Below are 15201 nucleotides of genomic sequence, written 5' to 3'. Positions count from 1 at the left end.
GGTCTGGATTCCCTACTTCCTACTACAGTGTGCAATTGCAGCCAGATGTATTGCAGGTTAGCTGCGCCTTTCTGATGGCATTAGGTAGCCCGTGAGTCCTCATCTCAGCGATGCGGTATTTGGGAGCTCACTAAGTTCACCAGTCTAGTCGTGCACCGCGGAATGTCAGATGGAGCGGATCTGAGGTCGGCGTCGATCATAGTTCTATTACTTTTCATGAGCCATTACAATTACTTTTTGACGATCTATGCAAGGATCGAGATATTTCGGACTTCATCATATCCTACTTGGGCCGCAGCAGCGGATGTGCCTCGGTGTTGCTATATGCGGTGAGCTCGAAATCTAGGGACGTGGCCTGCGGCGGAACTTACAATACATAGTCATCCAGACTAATCACATCCGGTTCGCTGAATATGAGATAGAAGTACTTCAATGTCTCAGCGGTCCTGTTACGTGGTTAGTGTACGCACGCAGATGCATTTAAGCTACTCGCTCACCAGAAGCTCTCCATATTATCGATGAGCGCCTTGTCCTCCTTGGTGACATCCTGCAACGCAGCAAACGCGATAGATGTGCGAGTCGCATTCGTTATGGCTTGGAACATTTCCCAAGCTTGATACTGAAACCTGACATCGCCTGTAATCCTGTACAAAACGAATACAGATTCGATAGCCTCTGGTCGTAATATGTAGCGAGAATCAGTGACACGGACGAATCCTGGCGCAAGCTTGCTGTTGGCAATCACTTCTTGAGCCGTCTCCATGTATTGTGCACGGGCAACACCAGTGCTGGATTTATCGGCCACAGCACGATACCAAGCATCTTCGTCCCAGGCGCAGTCTTCCCAGTCCGGCTTTTCGCATGGAAGTGCGGTAAAAATTTCAGGCATAATTTTCGTTGTAGTACTGTTATATGCCCAGAGACAGCCATCCACGAGCTCCCGGGCTGTGTCCATTTCCTCGGGCTGTTCGAAAACTTTGGCAGCCAACGCTACCATTCCGCCGGCGAAACAAGCGAGATGTTCAGCCTGAGGCTGTAGTTTGCCTTTGCTTTTATAGGAGGGCCGCTTCATTGTGCCCGAGAGAAGCATTTTACGGTTCTCTGAGTTCAGTGGGCGGAAGAAGATACTCTCTTTCGCTGTCGCGAGGGCAAGTTTAAACATGTTACGATACTGATCGGTCCGGCCGGCCAGCATGATGTGCTCCTTTGGTAGATATTCGTACAGCGAATCGGCCATGCCGCCGAGTGTGAAGGTGGAGTCACGCTGGAAATCGTTATCTCTGGCGTTGACGAAGGTCGGCCATAGTCCTGGTAATCTGGTGGTGTTCTGCGCTTTCTCTAAGACGTCCGTGACGCGAGCGACGGCATCGTACCACTTGGGATCACCAGTAATTTGAGTCAACCGCGTAAACTCCAGCGTCAGCGATCCTATCTCAGCAAGGAGAGAGTGAACCTTGGGCTCCTGCTCCTCTCCAAGTGCGGCTTTCTTCCAGTTCCACCTCGTCACGGGCATCCTGTTCGGCGTATCGAAAGCAAGAATGAGCATCTCGCCCAACTCGACAGATTTATCCAGGAGGACTTGATATCGGCGACCGCTCACATCATAAGCAGCAAGCATGCCGCCAAGATAGCGTATGGTGGTCTCAAAGACATTGAGCTCCAGTAGTGCCGGAGTGGTCAAGTCGATTTTCTTGATAGCAGCCACGGCGCTCTCGAACTCGTTTTTCATGCCCAATATCCATAGTGTGTCTAGCGAGTCTACCAGCGTCGCGCCCCAACCACCAAAAGGGTTTCGAGGCTTCCCACTCAGCGGAGAGACCTCATCTTGCAGCCATGCGTTTTTCTTGTAGCCATCCCACGAGTGTCGAAATGCTTCTTCTACCGCTCGCAAGCGGTTCCTCCGCCAGAGAGTGTGACCTAAAGATTCGGGCTCAAAATCGTGCTGTACTCGAGGAATCTCGGCATGTGGGCCCGTGGGTAACTCGGTAAGCTTGGTGTTGGTGATGGGGTGCTTTTGCTTGACGTCTCTCCACCTGAATCTGGGCTTGAACCAGCCGGGGTTCAAGACTCTGTCGATTGCAGGTGGGGCCCGACGAGGTGATCTGCTGTGAGTATTGGACAAGTTGGACAGGATAACGAAGAAGGCAATGGCAAGGAGAGTGAGCGACAGGTAGCGGCGTGACGACGGGGGCATGACGGAGAGAAGGCCGCCTGCAAATGAGCGTCTATGGGTATGCAGTGAAAGAATGATGCGACATCTAGAATCAATAATGGAGAAAGAAGGAGTGGTCGGAGCGCTCACCGTGCAAGCAGTTCAGTTCAGCGTGGTGCTGCTGCTCCCTGCCTCATACTCAACCCTCTCCTTGAAGCCAAGCCTCCGCGAGTGGGGCGGAACGACGAATGCGCTCTCCGCCATGGGTGTGCCATGTTGCTTGCAGTCGGGGCGCCAGACCGCCGCTCGGTGGGCAGAGATATCGCAGTGTTGTCGCTGTCTGCTCGAGGAACTGCAAGGCCAAGTCACGGTCGCTTGGTGGTGGGAGCCTCACGTCGCCATCTCGCTCTCCCGTTGGCTTCCGTGCTGAGCTTGCCCCAGTCGTCTAGCGCCGGCACTTGCTTCCGCCGACCGCGACTTGACCTGCTCCCGTCCAAATGTTTTAGATGGTTTCATTTTTTTTTGGTGAACGTGGCGCGAACCAATGCAATAACAGCCGACCAAGCGCATTGGTCAAAAGAGGCCATTGTGCTTGCCACCAAGTCATCATGACCGCGCTGTATCCCACGCTGCCACAATGTGCTGCAGTGGCCACGGCATTGAAGGTACTCCTGTGGCCGGCCTAGTAAGTGCAAGCTGTTGCAGCAGCCGCCTTGGGTTTTACCGACTAGCTGACGGGCCAAAGTAAATCGACGGATTTCGAAGTCCATCGCAACTGGCTTGCAATCACGAACACCCTGCCTCTGAAAGAATGGTATTTCGAGGTTGGTGGCACCGCACGTCTGCATACGCCTCACCCAGCTGAAGTCCTCCCAGAAAACCTCAGAATGGACTTTGGATTATCCTCCCTTCTTCGCCTACTTCGAGTGGGCCATGTCGCATGTCGCTCGTCGCATCGATCCGAATATGCTTGATGTACAGAATCTCGGCTACGACAGCTGGCAGACCATTTACTTCCAGCGAGCGACTGTGATCATCACCGAGCTCGTTCTCATCGGTGCTCTCTACCTCTTCGTCAACTCGGCCAATGCCAACGAGAAGAAGCGAAGTCATGCTGCGGCACTTTCGATTCTGTTGTCCCCTGGTCTGCTCATCATCGACCATATTCACTTCCAGTACAATGGTGCCATGTATGGCGTACTCATTCTGTCCATTGTACTTGCGCGCTATCAGAGGGGCGGCTTACTGCTCTGCGGAGCCGTGTTCATGGCCCTGTTGTGCATGAAGCACATCTACCTTTACTTGGCGCCTGCCTGGTTTGTGTATCTGCTTCGAGTCTACTGCCTAGGGCCTCGTTCGATATTCGACATCAAGTGGTTCAACTGCATCAAATTGGGCCTGAGTATCGTTGCCATCGTTGCAGCAGCAGCAGGACCTTTCGCGCTTGAAAGCTTGGAGCAGTTGCCACAGATCATGAGCAGGCTGTTTCCCTTCAGCAGAGGACTGTGCCATGCATACTGGGCGCCCAATGTCTGGGCGATGTACTCTTTTACTGATCGAGTGCTGATCTATCGTGAGTTTCAACTCAACTAGCAACAACCTCCTTTGCTAATGATCGCAGTGGCCCCGTATCTCAAGCTCCCGGTCGATGCAGACGCCGTGAACAGTGTCACCCGTGGCTTAGTCGGCGACACTTCTTTTGCCGTCTTGCCAAACATCCCGCCACGACTCACGTTTGTCCTGACTCTGGCAGCGCAAATTGTAAGATTGATACAACTGTTTTCATGACATTGTACTGACACATCAAAGCCGGCTCTCATCAAGTTGTTCGCCCAACCGACATGGGACAACTTCGTGGCAACGATCACCTTATGCGGCTATGCCTCATTCCTATTCGGCTGGCACGTTCACGAGAAAGCCATTCTCTTAGTCATCATCCCGTTCAGTCTGCTGGCATTGAAGGACAGACGCTTTCTCGGTGCTTTCAGACCACTGGCGGTCGCGGGTCACGAGAGCCTTTTTCCGCTCCTTTTCACCGCTCTGGAGTTCCCAGTCAAGGTGGTATACACGATCCTATGGCTTGTCGCGTTCCTTATAGCCTTCGATCGCCTGGCACCTGCGTAAGTAATCACACTAGTACTAAAGACATACTTTTTTGACGCAGTCGCTGACCAAATGCCAGATCTGAAAAACCGCGAATCTTCCTACTCGATCGATTCTCTCTGCTGTATATTGCAGTGGCAATACCTTTGATCGCATACTGCTCATTACTACATCAGATAGTATTTGGTGCCAAGTACGAATTCCTGCCTCTGATGTTCACCAGTTCGTACTGCGCAGTAGGCGTGGTAGGCAGCTGGGTGGGTTTCTTGGTAGTGTTCTTCACTTCGTAGCAGGAGATACAGCGCTTGTGTTATATTATCAGTGACAAGAACTCAACATCCATTCTCTCTTCGCTTCCAAAATTCTTCTCGTTGTCTTGACAAGCTGGGCTTTAGGCTTACTGGTTGCAGGAAAATTGACAGCCATCGATCCTAGGGAAAGGCATCGCTACAACCCGTCTAGATATGTCCTCGGAGCGTTCACGCGTGTTTATCGAATATTTCGTGGTGTTTGTGCGATTTCACTCGTGGTCAGTGGCTCCAAAGGCTCCCGCGGCCGACCAGTCGGGATATGACGAAGGTCAAAGCAAGGGAACAGAACGGGAGTGTCGCTTCATCGATGTACGAGCGCATACGACTGATTCGCATGGTGGTGATAGGACTCTACAATGAATGGTCCATTTGTTGCGATCACAATGAGCCCAAACATGGCCAGTGCGAGATGTTGCGCAGGCATTCGAGCCGCGTCGAAAGATGGGATGGGTAGACGAGAAGTGCCAAGACGAGGGAGCGCCAGCGCGAGCGCGACTTAGAGTTAGGCTACCCGCAAGCCGGTTGGCGGAAAGGGCAGAAGGCAGAGCACCAAGCATGCATCAGACTGCGGACTCCACAGAACATCGTCCGTCATGTTGTCTCCCCCAAAAGTCTGTTCCTCTTCTAATCCTCGCCTTAAGCCACCCACCGTCCCCGCGACCACAACACCGCCCTTCTATCGCCATCACCATCCTCCGCGCCCTCCATGAGCTTCGCGCCATTGCTGGACTAGCTCTTCTGACGCGTTTGGTCTCGGCTGCCTCTGTATACCGACTGCACCCCGGAGTTAACTTCTGCGACCACACGCGCACTTCCTGGACCTACCACTCAATCCATCCCGATCACATGCCTTGATCACTCTTTCAACTCCAAGAAGTACTCCAACCACGCGATCGATCACCAGTATACACATCGACCCATTCACCGATCACCTCCACCCCGCTGGACGCCGCGCGTAGGACCCAGCTGCGCGCTGGGCTTGTACAAAATGGTGCGCACATCGAAAGAAACATTACCAGGGCGCGTAGCCAACAGCGAAACACAGGTTCTCAATAAGAGGAAGCCAGTCAACCTCATCACGGCCACGCCTGACGTGGCAGACAATGTCGAAGTAAGATATAAGCCCAGCTGGAGGCTGAGGTCCTGGCTGACACGCGCATGTCAGGTTTATGTGATGAAAGGCACGAATGAGGTCTTCACGGACTACGAGAAATATCTCAAACGGTATGCTCAGACGGGACTTGTTGAAAGGCACAGTACACAGCTAATTCTCGCGCAGCTTCGATTGGCTCAATCAAGTATGGTATACGTGCATGCAACACGGGACCCGTTTGCTAATGCCTTCTAGAAAAAGTTCACAGATGCGGTCAATGGTAAATCCGGACTAACGTATTGGGGCGCGTTAGAGTCTGAGGTAAACGGTTCATGTGATCGCATCAGCCGTTTCAACTGCTGACTGTTGCCAGACCAAAAGCCAAGCGAATATCGAGACCCTCTTTCCTGAAGTACTGCGTGATCCGATATTGAGAAGCGTACAATTTTCGACGATATCGCGCATGGATGAACTTGGTGAGGCAGACCGCCCCAAACTGAATTGTCCTGCTCATGAACTTTTAGTCAACAAAGTTTTCGACGATTTCAAGAGTGATTACTTTCCTGGCGAGGAAGTCGTTTGCACGCTAGACAATGGCGAGCAATTTGAAGGTACGATTCGTGAGAAGGCCAAGTTTCCGATGATTAGGGGCGCGGATGGTAGTGTGCAGCGTGCGCCCTTCTCACGGTACTTCATCAAAGTGCACCATACTCCCAATGAAGAGGCACTACTGGACGACAAGCATATTCGCCGCGATCGCAAGGTCTTCACCAAGCAGAACCTCCGCGCGTTCCTCAAGAACTCGTTGCAGCGCGAGGCGTGGAGTGGGGCTCCATGGCTTGTCAAGGAGCACCTAGCGATTCAATATCGACTACCCATGGAGATCCCGCAGCACCTGTTCCAGGACGCGAAAATGATGGCAGCCAAGACACAAATGTTGACAATGCGACCGCCGAAGAATAAGAAACCGAAGAACATGTCGCCGGCAGAGTTCGAGCGCTTGCGACATGAGGAGTTGCAGCTCATTCAGCGACAGCTTCAACACCAACAAATGCCAGGCGCCCCTCCACCACCAGTCGGACACTACCAACAGCAACAACAGCAGCATCATCAGATGATGAATCAAGTACAGCCCCGAGCGCCTCCGCCACCTGTCATCAAATACCCTATTGAAGATCTCGATCTCCCTCCGAAACGCAACGGGACCACGCGACCGGAGCTCAAATTCTTCAACGACGAACTTGCTGAATACATGCGCAGTGGAAGAAAGACTGCTGTCCAAGGCATTGAGATGAAGTCAGTCGGTATGCTGCTTGAAGTGTGGAACACCTTGAACGTGCAATGCGAGGTCTACGTTCTGGACAGCTTCACATTCGATGATTTTGTGGAGGCGATGCAATATCAAGAGCTAGACTTTCCCTGCGAGCTTCTTGATGAGATCCATTGCGCAGTGCTCAAGTTGTTTGTCGATGAGAGCGGCAAGGTTCTGGTCAAAGACATGCCGCGGAAAAAGGTCGAAGAATCGCCGGCGGACGATGACACAGACGGCCAGGACGACAGCGAGATCTCCACACCTCTACCAGATGTACCTGCACGATCGACACGCAGCAGACTCAGCCACATGGAGGTTGCAGAGCCTCAAAGTCCAGTTGCAGAGAATCGAAATCAAGCCGTGGAGATGATCAGTGATCGTACATGGGAGGAACGAATAGCAGCTCGGGACTTCAGCAATGGCGGCTGGCAGGTGATTGTTGTTGGCATACTTCACCAGCTTTCTCAAATCCCATCGTACAAGGAGACATGCGAAAAGGTCCTGGCGCATCTTGCACCGATCGACGAGCCACCGACGCCAACAACCGCGATGGAGCAATACGCGTCCATGGACGTGAACCTCAGGATCGCGGCTCTGCAAATGCTAACAGTACTTACCATACGCACGGAAGCGATCAAAGACTTCCTTGAGACATGCATGGACGATATGACTGACGTACGCAAGCGCAAAATCGAGCACCAACGCGAAAAGAAGCTGGCCATGGAGGAATTTGCTGTCAAGGATCGCGAATTCAAGATCCTTCTGCCGGACCACCTGCCGCCCTCACCCAAGGCTGAGCCAACGGAAGTGCCCGATCTAGAAGCCACGGAAGATTCCATCGACCTCAACGGGAGTTTTAGTAGCCCCGAGCCTGGCGAGGGAACTCCCGGAGGCAGGTCACTTCGTCGTGGCGGTGACCGAAAACGCAAACGCGAAGAGGACCAGGCTCGTCGTGAGAAGGAGAAGGCTGAGAAGGCCGAAGCTGCCAAAGCGCATAACAAAGCTGCTAAGGAGTTCAAGAAGATCGAAAAGGAGTGCACAGAGCTCAAGGAGCGGATTCGACTGCAGGAAGAGAAGATTGCCGAATGCGACTCGGACTTGCGTGAGGCTAACGTCCAGCGAACGAAGGTGCTAGGCAAGGACCGCTTCTGCAATCGCTACTACTGGTTCGAGCGAAACGGACAGCCTTTCGGTGGTCTACCGAACTCGAGCACCTCATCCTACGGCTATGCTAATGGTCGCATCTGGGTGCAAGGACCGGACGTCATGGAACGAGAGGGGTTCATTGATCGTACGCCAGAGGAGCAGAAGGAGTACCAGAGAATCTTCCAGACTACTGTGCCTCAACGCCGCCAGCAAGAAGAGGGCGGCGTGCCTCTGGAATCTGCGGAAGAATGGGGATACATTGATGATCCAGATCGTCTCGACAACCTCATCGGCTGGCTTGATGACCGAGGCGAGCGCGAGAGAAAGCTGCGAAAGGAACTCCTTGAATGGCGCGATCGGATTGCACAGTATATGGAAGCATACAAGAACTTTATGGACCAGGAAGCTGCCAAGAAGCTTGAAACGGAAGAAGAGAGCGGCAACCGAATTTCCACTCGACACAAGCAGGCTGAGGAGGAAAGCGCGCAGAGGGCACGCTGTCTCCGCTGGACGAACACCATGGCGATCGACGAACAAGGACATATCCACTCACAGCCGCCGAAGCCAAAGGAGAAGAAGTCCAAGAAGCAGGCCGCAGAGCGAGAGGACAGAGGACGAGGAGTTGCTGTGCCTGTGAATCGGGGCAAGCGCTGATGACGATTGGCAGAAGTGAGATGTTACTCGATCATGTGTTGGTTTACTGTTTTACCGGTGCATGGATAACTGATCAAGCGAGCGATGTGGCCCACCGAAGGCCGCAATGTCTGGCACGGAGGCTTGTTTGAAGCCAACTGTTTTACAACTGCTATGGGACGGGAGAGGATAGATGGGGATACCACGACGAGTTTCTATTCGTGCTTGCTTTTCATGCATAGCGAAGTGGGCCGCACGCGGCGCCCTGAATGATAGCTGCGACATGGAGATGGCAAAACGTGAGTAGAGTCTGCTGTATGGCTTGAAGAAAATACCACTCTGAAGAATTAGAATCAATTGAGCAGATCTGATACCTGTTTTCCCACTCTTCCTTTTTCTGGTCCGATATTTACACAAGATATAACGCTAACGTACACGCCTGCTGGGGCCTGGTTTACAGAGTCAAGGCTGAGTTGCCTTGCTGGTCGCCTTGTCCCATGAAGAAACGCTTCGACTCGAGACATCTCTCGCTCGTGCAACCTGGGCATCTCAATCCCATCTGCTTGCTGCAGACCACCCCAGACTTGAGGTGGTCGCTTGCCAAGTTCGCCAGAGCATTGATGAAAGTTGTGCTACCGTTCAGCGACTCACATCTTCTCACGCGTCCCTCAGCGCCCATCTCGTCTGCTTCATGAATGACTTCTTGATCGATCTCGTACAGAGTCTCAATGTGATCAGATGTGAAAGCGATCGGGATGAGAACCATATCTTTTTGTCCCTTCTTGAGCAAGTTTGGCACGACTTCTGCCGTCTGCGCTCCTAGCCAGGCCGATGGACCGACTTGCGATTGCCAGCACAGTCTGTAGGGATTCTTGTGTCCTAGTTTTTGCTGGACTGCCCACACAGTCGCTGCAACTTCGGCTGGATATGGGTCTCCTCGGTTCACAACGGACATAGGGAGGGAATGGGCGGAGTAGAGGAGTACAACGCTGTCCCGGACGTCTTCGGGGTAGGATTCGAGTCGCTTTGTGATGTTTTCGGCGAAGGCGTCGACTAGGCCGGGGTGTGTTGGCCATCGATCAATTACGCTCCATTGGATTGAGCCTTCGGCAGGTGCTTCGGCGTTGCGAGTTGGTGATTCGAGACGTTGACGCCATTTCCAGAGCTCGTTTAGTGATGAGCCAGTGGTCGAGCAGGAGTACTGTGGATATTGTGTGAAAGCCACTGCACGTCCGCCCCTGCCTTTGCCGAAACCGTCTTCGAACAGTCTGTTGTACATCTCCTCAGTCAATGGATTCGCATAACGGAATGCCACGTAAGGCTTGTGCGGTGCTGTTTCTGGGTTTGTCTTGTCCAGGATCTTGCACATTTCTTCGGCCTGGTACTCCGACCACTTCCGGATGGGGCTTCCTCCTCCAATATCGGAATACTGTTTCTTGATTTTGGGTGTTCGTCGTCTGCTGATCAGAGGTCCGAGATAGTTCTGCAGTGGGCCCAGTGGGATCAAGTCGGCGTCTGCGAAGAGGCGAGAGAGGAAGTCGCCCACTTCGTCGGTCGTGGACGGTCCGCCCATGTTCATGAAGACCATGGCCGTCGGTCCTTTCTTGCCAACCTCATTTTGGGTGACGGGTGGCGCGACGGTGGCCATGCTGCGTTCGCTGCTCCATATTCGCGGTTTGTGGTGTACAGATTTGGGGGCGAGCTGGAGACATTGGGCGGCGGTTGCGCGTCGCGTGAACGTCTTAAGGGGCTGCTGTACGCTCATAGTGGCAGATGGCGATGGCGATGGGTGTGCAGTCTACAGTCGACGACGACAACAGGCCAGAGAGGGCATGCTAGACATTCTTGGGACTAAGCCGTAAGCAGCTTCCAGCTTGAAATGATTTGTCCGAGGCATCGATCGCGCCCACTGCATCATCGAACAGGGATCGGCTTGGACCGAGACTCAATTTAGCGTGTCATGTGATGGCGCGTCAACTGCGAGAGCTTGACGCGTTGCTGCCTGTTGGACGTTCGTTCGCGACTATCAATAAAGTGCTGCAAACGTCATGAGAGATTTGGCCGCCTTCAAACAACGGTGAAGTGACAAGCAACCATCGCAGATACTGAGCACGATGCCGGGTCTTCCATACCGCCCAGCTGATGGCGACAACAACTACGGCCGCGGCGACGATGAGGAAGATGAAGATGACGAAGTCGAAGATGCGTCTGGCTACAAGACCGTCAAGGATGCCGTCCTGTTCGCTATCGATGCATCCAAGAGCATGCTGACAAAGCCCTCCGAGACTGATGAGAAGAAGCCCGATACGGCTCTATCGCCAACGCTAGCAGCATTGAAATGTGCTTATGCATTGATGCAACAGCGAATTATCAGCAACCCCCATGACATGATGGGCATCTTACTTTTCAACACCGAGAAGAGCAAGTTCGATGAAGGCGATGACGCTGGCAGGGGTTTCCAGTATCCTCACTGCTACCCTCTGCAGGACCTCAACGTGCCTGCTGCTGAAAATGTCAAGCAGCTCCGAACCTTGGTCGATGATGAAGAAGAAGCTTCGGAGATACTGCAAGCCAGCAAAGACGAAGTCAGTATGGCTAATGTGCTGTTCTGTGCCAATCAGATCTTCACCACTAAAGCGCCCAACTTTTCTTCGAGACGACTGTTCCTGGTCACTGACAACGACTATCCGCATTCATCAGATCGAGATGCGAGGAATAGCGCTGCTGTACGTGCCAAAGACTTGTACGACCTGGGCGTGACAATCGAGCTCTTTCCGATATCACATCCCGATCGTGGCTACACCTTTGATCGCAGCAAGTTCTACAACGACATCGTCTACTCCGCCACACCTTCAGATCCAGACGCGCCCGCTCCTCTAACGTCAGATATCAAAGCCGCAAGTTCCACTGCAAAGGACGGCATCAGCTTGTTGCAGTCACTGTTGTCATCGGTACAATCGCGCAATGCACCACGCAGAGCACTCTTCAGCAGTGTACCACTGGAAATAGGGCCAGGTCTGAAGATAGGTGTGAAAGGATACATCATCTTGAAGAGACAAACTCCAGCCAGACAAACGTACATCTATCTCCCTTCAGACAGTGAGAAAGCACAGATCGCCGTCGGCCATAGCGAGCTTCTGGATGAAGCCACTGCCCGTACGGTGGAGAAGACCGAGGTACGCAGGGCTTACAAATTTGGTGGCGAGACAGTATCATTTTCGCTGGAAGAGATGGCAAAGATCAACGACTTTGGTGAACCGACTATCCGTATCATCGGATTCAAGCCTCTGAAGCTGCTGCCCACGTGGGCGAATCTGGAGAAGTCGACATTCATCTATCCTTCGGAAGAATGCTACGTGGGATCCACTCGTGTGTTCTCCGCTCTGCATCAGAAACTCCTTCGGGATCAGAAATTTGGTCTGGCTTGGTATATTCCACGTCGCAATGCGGCTCCTAGACTGGCTGCTCTCATCCCAGGTGGAGAGGAGCGCAACGAAGAAGGCGAGCAGCACATGCCACCAGGTATCTGGATCAAGCCGCTACCGTTTGCAGATGATATTCGCGATAATCCAGACGTGAACCTCGTGAAAGCGCCAGATGAGGTCGTTGATGCGATGCGCACAATCATCCAACAATTGCAGCTCCCAAAAGCTGTCTACGATCCCCTGAAATATCCCAACCCTGCACTACAGTGGTTCTTCCGCATTTTGCAAGCAATGGCGCTGGACGAAGATTTGCCCGAGCATCCAGATGACAAGACTTTGCCCAGATGGCGACAGATCCACAAGAGGGCAGGCGGATATGTCATCGAATGGGGTGAGAAACTTGACGAGGCTTTCAATCAATGGCTCAGCGAGAACAATGCCAGCATCAAACCTGCCGCCCACGGTGGCGCCAAGAGAACTGCGCTGACCTCTTCAGCGCCTGCTAAGAAGAAGGTGAAAGATGAGGACGATGATGAAGCAGGTATCACTGATGCTGATATGAGAAGTGCCTATGAGAAAGAGACTTTGTCGAAGTTCAAAGTGAATGATCTGAAAACATGGTTGAAGAGCAAAGGTTTAGGTGCCACTGGAAAGAAGCAGGATCTCGTCGATGCTGTCACGACTTACTTTGAGACCAAGATGGAGACCGATTGAACTTCTTCTTATCTTCGACTTGTATCTTTGAGAGTATACTACAGAGCTGGAAGATTGATGAAGCCCGAGATTGACGGATCACAGCACGACCGCCTTCGGAATTCACGGAAGTGGTCCTTCGAATCGAGGCAGTAGCTGGGCCGAGACGATGAGTTGCACGGCAACAGCTGGACTGAGATGATAAGCTGGATTTATCGGTCGAGGACTCGCCCTGCGCAACGAGCTATTCTGCGAGCTGCAACTTTTGAAACAGAGAGCGAGATGATCGAACCTCGCAACAAAGACTATGCTCGCAGAAGCGACCCAGAAGAGATTTCATCGAAGGGGAACGGAAAGTGGTAAACATGAAGCGCATAGGTCAATCAGTCGGGAAACCCATGGGCTAGGCCAGCTGGTCCACGTTGATTCCCAAAAATCATCTAGCAGCCCAAGCCCTTCAAATGCTCTTTATATTGAAAACTGACAGCTCAGGTACTCTCCATAACTCCAGCCGGCACTTCTGCCGCCTTCTCACTCTTCTCCGCCTTTGCTCGCTCTTTCGCTCGAGCGCTCTGCTTGATTTCTTCCCACTTTGACTGGTACTTCTTCAAAGTCTTCTCCTGCTTCACCGCGAGATTTTGAATTTTCTGCATTTCCTCGGCCTTCTGTTCAAGTTGTTGCTCGACTTGGCGTAATCGTGCGATGAGCGCAGGATCGGTTCCTCCTTGCGGAGCATGGCCCTGAATGCTCGCCATGCTTTGGGTCAAAGCTGCCATGGAGGCATCTTGAGCATGAGTTTCGAACTCTGATAATCGAGTCGCGAGCTGTTCCAATGTATGTTTGAGCGTCACATTCTCGAGCTCCAGCTCCTCTTGCGTTCGTGACTTGCCGAAAGAGTCTCGTGGCCCGCCACCTCGCGAGGAGAATCGGCTGTGTTTCGGTGATGTTTGGGCTTCGCGAGCGTCGACAAATGCTTCTTCATCGTCCTCATCGATGCCTTCCAGCTGTTGCTGTTGTTGTGCTTTGGCAATGTCGGCGTAGGAGTAGGTGCCTCCACCAGTTTGCACGACGTAGAAGCTCTCGGCAGGACCGAATGCGTGCCCGTGATGGCCACGTTGACGATGTTCGTCTTCGATGGCTTCGAGAGCGGCTTTCGAGAAGATCTTCTTGACGTCTGGAGAATCGCTCGCCGGGACTGTTCTCTGGGTCAACTTTTGTGGTGTTGGTGGATCGATTTTCACATCGTCTGCAGTCAGTGGTAGACCAGCATAGGCGAGCACAGAAGAAAGCTTTGTCATCGTTCCCGTGGTGATACTGCTGTAGAATTTGGCAAAGGCATCGTCGTCCTCTGCTTTTTTCGGATCGCGTACTGGCTTCAGAGATTGGCTGTCCATGACTGAGGGCGGAATTTTGGGAGCTGGAGTGGGCCCTGATCGGTTTCTCCGATGGGACTCGGGAGACAGTTGTCGCGCTCGGGCTTGAGCTGCCGCGGATGGGGGGTTTCGTCCTGGCTGCGGAATACCTCGTCTGGAAGCGATGTCTCGTGCTAAAGAGGGAGACGAGTCGCGGACAGCACTGCCGAACCGTGCTGCGGCTAGAGCAGATGTGGTTGGTTTTGTCTTTGGCGAGGCAGGATCATTCACCGAAGATGGGGAAGTTGCGATAGTATCTGCCCTCGCAAAATCGTGTCGAGATACATCGAGACCTTCGGGTGTTGTATCTGCAGTGGCATTTGACGGAGGCTCTGGGGCGTCTTGGGCTCTGATAATGGTCGCGAGCTTGAGATGTTGCTCCTCCAGTAGTTTCAAGATCCTCAGGGCCTGTAGACAACGTCAATGTATGTGATCCGAGTGACCTGAAGGCAGCCCACCTCGGAGTCTCCAGTGCTTTTCGCCGCTCGCGCATATTCTGTCGCTGCTTGGCCATGCTCTTCGGCCGCCTGCGTCCAGTTGATCTGTTGCGTCTCCTCGGCAGCCTTGCGGGCGTGTGCTTGAGCCTGCCTAACGTCAGTCAGATTCGGCGAGTCTTGCCGGTGTACTCACTGTTGTCAAAGCTGCCGCCTCAGCCATGATGCGTTGCGGAAAGAGGTTATTCTGTTGATGCTCAGGTCTAGTTTGGTTTGCTATCGTCACATTGTCCAGGGTCAGGTGCATGTGTCCCAGACAGGCTAAGCGGACTCGCCTCCGGCTTCACGTGTCGAGCTAGCAGGGAACACTTCAGGATGAACCACAACGACAACGGTATGACGCAGGCCTTACCATCCTACAATCTCAACTTCACACGCACTTCTATTCCTCGGCCACGGTCGGTCTTTCTGTGATCCAGTCGCGAGT

At 53.0% G+C, this 15201-nt stretch overlaps 6 protein-coding genes across 6 annotated transcripts; 3 read left to right on the top strand and 3 right to left on the bottom strand.

The window, feature by feature from the left end:
- Window positions 1-283: 283 nt before the first annotated feature.
- On the bottom strand, window positions 284-2194 carry CKM354_000861800 (uncharacterized protein; the record flags this gene model as incomplete). Its single annotated transcript, XM_044804004.1, has 3 exons — window positions 284-320; window positions 372-446; window positions 498-2194. 3 exons carry the CDS (start codon window positions 2192-2194, stop codon window positions 284-286), a joined length of 1809 nt encoding a protein of 602 aa, XP_044659939.1.
- Window positions 2195-2760: 566 nt separating this feature from the next.
- Window positions 2761-4545, top strand: CKM354_000861700 (dolichyl-P-Glc:Glc1Man(9)GlcNAc(2)-PP-dolichol alpha-1,3-glucosyltransferase; the record flags this gene model as incomplete). The annotated part of the gene is made up of 6 exons (XM_044804003.1): window positions 2761-2837; window positions 2898-2976; window positions 3029-3725; window positions 3774-3913; window positions 3962-4272; window positions 4335-4545. The coding sequence occupies 6 exons, from the start codon at window positions 2761-2763 to the stop codon at window positions 4543-4545; spliced, it is 1515 nt and encodes a 504-aa protein (XP_044659938.1).
- A 1009-nt stretch (window positions 4546-5554) lies between these two features.
- Window positions 5555-8771, top strand: CKM354_000861600 (uncharacterized protein; the record flags this gene model as incomplete). Its single annotated transcript, XM_044804002.1, has 6 exons — window positions 5555-5677; window positions 5732-5790; window positions 5846-5864; window positions 5915-5980; window positions 6033-6135; window positions 6184-8771. 6 exons carry the CDS (start codon window positions 5555-5557, stop codon window positions 8769-8771), a joined length of 2958 nt encoding a protein of 985 aa, XP_044659937.1.
- A 433-nt stretch (window positions 8772-9204) lies between these two features.
- On the bottom strand, window positions 9205-10515 carry CKM354_000861500 (uncharacterized protein; the record flags this gene model as incomplete). Its single annotated transcript, XM_044804001.1, has 1 exon — window positions 9205-10515. The coding sequence occupies one exon, from the start codon at window positions 10513-10515 to the stop codon at window positions 9205-9207; it is 1311 nt and encodes a 436-aa protein (XP_044659936.1).
- A 349-nt stretch (window positions 10516-10864) lies between these two features.
- Window positions 10865-12889, top strand: CKM354_000861400 (uncharacterized protein; the record flags this gene model as incomplete). Its single annotated transcript, XM_044804000.1, has 1 exon — window positions 10865-12889. The coding sequence occupies one exon, from the start codon at window positions 10865-10867 to the stop codon at window positions 12887-12889; it is 2025 nt and encodes a 674-aa protein (XP_044659935.1).
- Window positions 12890-13356: 467 nt separating this feature from the next.
- CKM354_000861300 (uncharacterized protein) lies at window positions 13357-14937 on the bottom strand (the record flags this gene model as incomplete). The annotated part of the gene is made up of 3 exons (XM_044803999.1): window positions 13357-14688; window positions 14739-14864; window positions 14911-14937. 3 exons carry the CDS (start codon window positions 14935-14937, stop codon window positions 13357-13359), a joined length of 1485 nt encoding a protein of 494 aa, XP_044659934.1.
- Window positions 14938-15201: the final 264 nt, after the last annotated feature.

This window comes from Cercospora kikuchii, assembly GCF_019650295.1.
Source record: "Cercospora kikuchii DNA, contig_00005, whole genome shotgun sequence".
NCBI classification, from domain to species: Eukaryota; Fungi; Ascomycota; class Dothideomycetes; order Mycosphaerellales; family Mycosphaerellaceae; genus Cercospora; species Cercospora kikuchii.
Note: the sequence above shows the minus strand (reverse complement) of the source record. Positions and strands in the feature narration are given on the sequence as shown.